This window comes from Vitis vinifera, chromosome 14 (genome assembly GCF_030704535.1).
Source record: "Vitis vinifera cultivar Pinot Noir 40024 chromosome 14, ASM3070453v1".
Taxonomy (NCBI): Eukaryota; Viridiplantae; Streptophyta; class Magnoliopsida; order Vitales; family Vitaceae; genus Vitis; species Vitis vinifera.
Window position 1 is genome coordinate 29,080,173 of NC_081818.1, and position 8,246 is coordinate 29,088,418.

Below are 8,246 nucleotides of genomic sequence, written 5' to 3' on the forward strand. Positions count from 1 at the left end.
CCGATATAATATTTCAAACAAAAATTTGTGGAAGAGGAATAGCCTTGGAGACTTAAAAGAACCCCTAAACTTGACTGGGATGAAAATGAGATAAATATGGCTCATTAGGCCATTTATATACTGCAATTTCCGATAAGATTGCTTCTTGAGGTTTAAACTTTCCAAGTCAATTGGAACCTTTCCCTGAACCAAACAGAGAGAGGGGAGCTGCATCTGAGATGAGAGATTTTACCCGCCCAAGAATGGTTGAATCACCATGCATGTATCAAAAATAGATGCATTGCATTATAAGTCATTACTATATATATATATATATATATATATATATATATATCCTAAAAAATTATATCATTTATAATGTTAATGCAACAATAACTGATGGGAAACTTCATACTACTTGTGAAACTATTCACTGTCGGATTCATTCCCGGAGTCTACGTTCATGGGTTGTGGGTTGCTCTTGTAGCCGCTAATTTCATCCCTGTATCGTTTCTTATCTGCTTGAGCTTTCGCTTCGTAGGGTTCTTTCTCCTCCGCTGCACATATTGGGTACAGCACAGTGAAAATCAGTTAAACCACTGATAATAATCTAAGGCACATGGAAATTAACTGATGAAGTGATATGATGAAACTGAAACATTAAATTCATTAAAAAAAAATACCTGTCATCTTTTTCCACTTATCACCAAGAACTCTCCCCACCTCAGTGAATGCAATTCCAGGAGTACTTTTCTTTATATTCTGCATTGAAAAAATGATGATACAAGCAATCCATTATTGGCCCACATAAAAGAGGTAATGCAGCAATCTTTAATTCCGAATAATTCAAACAGAACAAGAAAAAACATTTGGAAATGGCATGGATGGAGCACCTGACGTCCGTATATACAACAAACAGAGGTATATTATTAATTGGTGATCTGGTGTTTAAAATTTAAAGGAGCAGAGTGCAAGCCTATGAGACCAGAGCAACCCATTTGGCATTTATTCTAGGAAATTTGTAGGAGTTTCAAGTGTCCTACCACAAAATGACATTCTTAGCAAATTTTGGATAACGATTGATCTTATCAATCCTGGAGATGACACCATTCTGAACAATTTATATACAATGAAATTTCTGCAATGCTTCCTCCAAATACCACAGTTATAGTTGTCACCACCAAATTCCTACTTACTATACTCAGCAACAAACAAGGTAAAGAAAGGAAAAGGCGACATCAACAGCAAAAATTGTAATCAAAATCCTAAATTCAAGTGGCGCATGTACACTTAGGAGCATTTCTGTGAAGATAATCCACAATTACAAGTAAATCTAATGACATAGCTCGGGAAACCCTGGTGGATGCAGTGGTATGTAACAATATCAAGCAGTCATGAAAGGGCATGGGCAATGGCAACTAGAAAGCATTTCCAATCTCTAACCTCTTACAACACAGAAACCCATAAACAGACAAAAGAAAATATAAACTTCAAATTTGTTGTGTTAATTCATCACAAAATGTCAACACAGTAGCTTTTCTTGATTGAATCTCTCACCATCTGGCATTTAGTCACTAGGCTAAACACTCAGTTAAGCAATGTAAGCAAAGAAAAAAAACCGGACTCATATTTGAAAAAGGTGCATAAAAATATACGGCATCATATGATATCACATCTTACCAATACAAAAATGTATAAACAGAGAAGCAGTAATGTATGCAAGAGAAACACACCTCCCTTTCAGTTTGTGAAAAGAACATGAAACCAGACATAGCCCTCTTTGGCGCATTTGGATCCTTTTTCTTCTTCTGTTTTCTCTTCTTTGAACCATCTTCATCTCCATCTTTGGGTTTCTTCTTAGACGAAGATGCCTTAGAAACAGAAGGCTCTTTCTTGGATTCCTTTTTGGAAGGCTTCTGGAATTTGATTAATTTGAGTAAATATGGTTCACAAGCTTAACATAGATATTTCTTAAAAGATTGAGAATGTAAGATGAGATGAAATAGCTTACTTCTTTCTCGCCTCCACTTTCACTAGCATCAGATTCCTCTTCCCCAGAATCATCAGTAGGAGAGCCTCCGTCGTCCTTGTCAAGAACAAAATCTTCATCCTGCAGAAATTTACCAGCTTAAAAACATCCATGCATACATGGACAAGGACATATGAAAAAAAAAATTAAAAATCAAAAAGGAAGAATTCTTCACAAATTAACTAAAAGAGAGAGAAAAGTAAAGGTCACCTCTTCATCACTCTCATCTCCACCAGCTTCATTCTTAATCCGCTCAAGATGTGGGTCAACAGCATCATCATCATCATTCTGAAGAACAGCAGCAACACCATCTGCGGTTTGGACATCTCCAAGATTCATAATTTTCAAGCCTTTCCCACTGCATGGAAGCAAATGGAAAAGAGATTCAATAACATCCCAAAAATTCTTATCCCTATGAAAAAAAGAGATTCAATCCAACCTGATAAAGTCAAAAAGATTATGGTATTCATTCCTCTGAATATTCCGGAAGAGATGTTCTTGTTCAGTCTTTAGTCTTATAAGAAGATCAAAGTAATGCATATTTGAGCCTCCAGCAGCATGCCTCTCAAACTCAACATAGTCAATCTAAATAAAATACAATAAAACTAATGAGATCAAGCAAAAAAGACAACAAAATTTCATATTCCACATAAAATCAACCAGATCAACTAACCAGATTAAATCACATGGTCAGGAAATTATACCTCCTCATGAAGAATAAGGGTAGGAGGCTTGGGTAAAAAGAAGAAGCTCTTTTCTAGTGGATACAAAACACCATCTTCAGCTTTCAATGATGACTTCACTGCATAACCATCCTGACAGCTCCGGAATTTCCCTGGTTTTGTGACCTTGGCACCAGATAAGCCACGCAATATCAAGGTGAAGACTTCATGAATGAGTCCCTGTTTATTGAAGGCAACAAATACTCAGTAATGCATTTGGATTCAGAACACAAGTTCACATATTAATGATGTGCAAAGGTGTATATACAACCATATTTGCTAAATACAATGCGTATTTAAACCCAATTAAACAACAGAATTGTATAAAAATTGGCTTGAAGAGTTGAAACATCATTCATTCCATAACCTTATATGAAGGCTCCAACTTGTCCTTGTACTTGCTATTCAAAAGTTCTTCACTTAATGACAATTCACTTTGAACCACATAGTCTGTTTCAAACTGTAAAAGATAGAGCAAACAATCAGTGCATGGAAGCATAAAAATTACAAGAAACCCAAAATGGTTACCATCAACATTAATAAACCAACAATACCTGCATCACAATATGTGGATACAAAGTCTGCCCTTTACGGATTGGTGGATCCAGTGTCACAACAACAAAGGTATGTGGCTGGTTAGACTGCACAAACACGTAACAATCCCATATGAAATTTAAACAAGCATAGGTTATCCAAAATAGAACTGCAATCAACTGCAACTTGAAGAAACATTACATAAATCCACAGATAAATAACAGATTAGTTATCCCCATGTAGTGCAGAAAGACATTATCTAATCAGAATATTAGTGGCATGCAAGATAGGGAAAAACCTTAGGTAGTAAGAAAAGGCGAACGACACTGCTGTATTGAATTTTAAAATCGTTAGCCTGACCCTGCAGGCGTAGGAATGACAAATGCAGTTCCACACTGTACCGTCCCCTACAGAAAGCAAATGCTTTCATTAGCTACTTGTATAAGAGATGAAATGATAAAAAACAAAATAAAAAAATAAAAAATAAAAACAGAATACAAGTACAATAGGTTAACAAATAACTATAGACGATTTTTTTTTCAAAAGGCAAATAATTATTGTAACAGACAAAGAAAGATGAAGCCTGCTAGAAATATATTCATTCCCGGTTAGCATTCAACAACATCTACCTTGGTGTAAGAATCGCAATCCCCTCAAATGTAACAACTGCTTCTTCACCTCCAGCACCAACATCCGCCATTGACATAATTTTATCACGGAATACCTAACAGCAAGTTCATCGCATGTCATTAGTAAGGAATAAGTATATGTTCATACGCACAATTCTAACACAGTAGAAAAACAGAACTCACTTGAGCTGGAGGACGATTTTCATCACCAACAAATTGGGTATTGGAATTTGGTATGTGAAAGCTTATCTCCATCAATGAATCTTTCTGATCACAACCCAAAAAAATTGTCACAAAGATCAACAGAATTACCCCAAGAAAAAGCAATGTAAAAGAGTGAAAAAAAAAAAAAAAAAAAAGAAGCATAAGGATCAACAGAATTACTCAAAGAAAAAGTAAACTAGTCAAGGATTTTAACCATGCCACCAATGAAACCAGGTTTAGATAGAAGGATACTGCAGGAAACTATGAACCTAGAAGCATCAATTGTAGGAAAACTACCATATTGAGTCATTCAGATTAAGTAGGCAGCATTTGTAAGCGACAAACCTCATTAGCCCCAGTTGTATCATCCACGTGGAACTCCAAAATGACATCATTTTTCCCTTGCATCTGTGTCTGTGAAACATCTGCTAAAGATACTTCAAATGCTTGCTTCGAACCAACCAGAAAAGTCAGCATATTGCCTGCAAAAAGCAAGGAGGATTAGTTTGTTCACAGCATACCAGAAAATGGAAGCAAAGGAACAAAAGATGATCAAGCCAACAAAATAGCTGAAATGCAGAAAATCTAAGGCATGGAAAAGAGTTGAATTGGACAGCGTAGTACATAGAAACTAAATGTAAGCAAAAAAAAATAAGTGGCTGAGGGAAAAAAAAAAAAAGGATCTGCATGCAGCATCTATAAAAGCATATGACTAAATTCCAAACAAAATATAAAGCTACGAGCTGCGCTTTCACCAGAAGAAAGTCACCTAAAATTTAGTAGCTTATAAAAGGAGCCATTTATTATCTTTTCTTTGTCATCTGTGAGCTTATAATAGAATAGAAACAATATTAGTCCTCTACTCCTTGCACTAGGTGATGTTATAGTAGGTACAGAAAATACTATAAGTTAAGCAAAGAAGTCAGAGAAATTACAAGTTCATACTGGCATTAAAATCCTCAGCATAACTTTAAGTTTTTAACTTCAAAACTTCCTAGAATTTTACAGGAAACTAGCCTTAAGATGGTGAAAATTCCTTTAAATAATTTTCAAATATATTTAACTGAAAAAAACGTACAAATCTAAAAGAAAAAGTCTACAGGCCAAATCAGAGGTAGCATGCCCATAAGTTTAAGTGGATGAATTCTGAGGAACTGAAACTGTAAAAACTACAAGAGACAAGAAAGAGATCATTAAAAAAGGAATGCAATAACAGCAAACATTAGCAATCATAAAATACTCACTAACCATTTAAATCAACTTCTCCCCAGTTGCGGCCACTCACAGAAAGCTGCTTCTCTTCTGGGTTTAATCCACAAGAATGTTGGAAAAAATTGGTCAAATTAGTGACATCCTGCAAAACAAGTTCAGAAGCATGAGATCAGTACTGGGCATATTTATAGTCTGAAACATGCAAGGTGCACCCTGGGCACAAAGGTCTCCTCTGGGCTAGGCACAACCCAAGCACACACTTGAGTGAAGTGAGGAACAACCTTAGGCAATGTACAATTTTATAAAATACTATAAATTTTAATATGCAAACACTCAGTTGTTACCAAGTATGATCCAAACTCCTATTTAAGCAACCAAAAAATACATAAAAAAAATAAAATAAAATAAAAAATCCCAAACCTTTATAAAAAGCATCCTCCAAAGAATAATGCAATAATAAGAAATTTCAATATGCATCAGAAACTTCACTAATAAAAGGGTAAAACTGAAAAAAGGAATAATCAATTTCTATATTTTTTTGGTGCTGACAAGCTAAAAAAACAGATGAAAACATAAGCACTTTTTGAGTGTTGACATTTTTCAACACATTGTCACAAGTGTAACATTGTTTTTTTTGGGTTCCCTTTTCCTAAGATAAGAGGGCAACACAACATTTGGTTTTCAAAAAGGGGCCAAAATGATGTTGCTCTTACACTTAGTTGAAAAATAATAATAATAACAACAACAAAAAAGAAAAACAGATGAAGCACAGCTTGTTGGCAAGATACGTTCACTTTTTCTTCAAAAAAAAACAGTGGCAAATGATGTTGTTTCCTCTATTCATTTAAAAGAAAAAAAAAGACATTATTTTGCCCTGATTTGGAGGTAAAAAAAATATAGATGAGGTGTTGCCTCGCTGACAAGCCACACATCTTCAATGAGGCATGTGGCGCCACAGTTGGGGCGTGGCTGCACCTTTGGCCTGGGTGCTAAGGTATACCTCGATAACCATAACTCATAACCATTCCATTGAACCCAATGGATCAGATAAAATTTAAAAAAAGGCCTTCAATGAGGTGGCACATGCATTAGTTTTGTTCCAAATGCAAACCAAAAACCAAAATAGTTATAGCAGCCCCCTCTGGAATACTAAACTTCACTGTAAATTCCCAAGCATGCAAAGCTTCAAAAAGCTAAGGGGAAATAAGAATTCCACTGATTTTTTTCCCCATGTTAATTTATCCCTTCATAATCAACTTTCTTAACCCATAGTAGGAAAATTCAAGCGAGGAGATAAGAGGCTTGAAATAACCTGCTCACGGAAACCAGTGAATTTGTAGTATAACCCATCTTTAACTCGAACACCAAGCTGATTAGTTCTTGGGACTTTCATCCAGGTCACCCCGACAATATCAGATTTGTCAACCTCAACAGCCTTTCCACCTCCTTGCTTTTTCCATAATATCCCTCCTGGATGAACCCTCAACTGCCCTGGATTCTGCATTTAGAAGAACCAAAATATGCATTCACACATAATAGGTGAGAAAATAAATTCCGAAAGAAGCACCCATAGCATTTCTCCAACATTCAGAATTTGGAGAATCAAAGTCGGAGATAATGTAACTACCCAAAGATGCCCAGTTTGTTAATCCGAAAATAAAAATAAAAATAAATAAAAATAAAAATAACAATAAAGTTACAAATAAATAAATAACTAAATAAAGTTACAACCTACAGTAAGATTCTAAGCTGAGAAACCAAAGGACCCAAATTCACCATTTCCTTATATACAAAGGGGAACAATCTTTTTTTCTAATGAGCAATACAAAAAAGGGGAAAACTTCTACCAATTGAATGAGTTTAGGGTTTCAAGATAAAGAAAGAAGTGTGGCTTAGATTCATTGCCAGCCAAACTGAATCTCCACAAAACTAAACTTCTGCAATTCACATCAGAAATTTTTATTTTTATTTTAAATGAAAAAATGAAAAACCAGGCCTAACGAACTTCTTTTCGCAAACTCTACGGACAAAGCACTAGAGGGGAAAAAATGTTCGAACAAGCAAAACTTAGGCCTCCATAGAGCAGGCACAAGAAGAGACACGAACCCGCACAATGTATGGGAATAAATTAGATCCTAAAAACTCTTAAAGCAGGTCTCGGACGGACACAAACACATAATTAGGGTTTCGAAAAGCGATTAGGGTTTCGTGAACATATGAAACGGAAAAAAACAACAGAAACGAAGAAGTAAACAGAAGATAGACAGAGCCGAGGAGACTCACCGTTCCACCGCGACCGCCGAGAGAGATATTGTTGAAGAGATGACCCTCCGACATGGTTCAGAGAGAGCGAGCGCAGCTCTAAATGAAGTGAGGTGGTTTGGGGAAGGAAAACCCTTATATACGTGTTCAGCAGTGCGCACTGCGCACACCGACAGATGGCGCGAAAATGGGGAGATAGAAAAAGAAAAATGGATTAATTTTGGAGGAAATTTTAGGGCAGGACTCTACATATCATTAAAAATAGGAATTTTCTTAAAATGTAATTAAGAATATTTTGTTATGGGTTTTTCCAAAATATGAAAAGTTAATGAGAAAATATGATGGTTTGTAGAGGTTTTCAAAGATCCAAACGAGGAGGTTTTAAGACGAAAGAATTAAATTTAATAATTTTTTTGGGTCTGTTTTTTTTAAATAGTTCTAAAAAATAACTTTTGAAAACTGTTATATAATATTTTATAAAATAAAAATTTGTTTCAAATTCTAATCATTTTTATATTTAGTGTTTTATTTTTAATCATTTTATATATTTATATAATTATTTTTAAAAATAATTAAAAGATGTTCTCTACAAATATTATATTTCTATCCTTAAAAATAGAAAACAGAGAATGGTTTTTTTTTTTTTTTTTGTCAGTTTTTTTATTCTAAAAAATA

The 8,246-nt window shown here is 34.9% G+C and overlaps 1 protein-coding gene across 1 annotated transcript; it reads right to left on the reverse strand.

Moving 5' to 3' along the window:
• Window positions 1–263: 263 nt before the first annotated feature.
• LOC100249277 (FACT complex subunit SSRP1) lies at window positions 264–7,901 on the reverse strand. The gene is made up of 16 exons (XM_002282502.4): window positions 7,593–7,901; window positions 6,622–6,807; window positions 5,346–5,451; window positions 4,443–4,579; window positions 4,077–4,160; window positions 3,894–3,988; window positions 3,563–3,671; window positions 3,285–3,371; window positions 3,098–3,190; window positions 2,713–2,910; window positions 2,448–2,593; window positions 2,219–2,366; window positions 1,991–2,089; window positions 1,713–1,895; window positions 663–741; window positions 264–536 (listed from the first exon to the last, which is right to left on the reverse strand). Exons 1-16 carry the CDS (start codon window positions 7,644–7,646, stop codon window positions 406–408), a joined length of 1,935 nt encoding a protein of 644 aa, XP_002282538.1. The 5' UTR covers window positions 7,647–7,901; the 3' UTR covers window positions 264–405.
• Between the last annotated feature and the right edge of the window lie 345 nt (window positions 7,902–8,246).

Bases quoted from the DNA above. Each gene is read 5' to 3' on its own strand.
- LOC100249277 (XM_002282502.4), bottom strand. From the start codon at position 7,646: ATGTCGGAGGGTCATCTCTTCAACAATATCTCTCTCGGCGGTCGCGGT. The intron at 4,161-4,442 runs GTTTGTCGCTTA...GGTTGTGATCAG, and splicing joins ATACAACTGGGGCTAATGAG to AAAGATTCATTGATGGAGAT. The intron at 1,896-1,990 runs GTAAGCTATTTC...ATCAAATTCCAG, and splicing joins AAAGTGGAGGCGAGAAAGAA to AAGCCTTCCAAAAAGGAATC.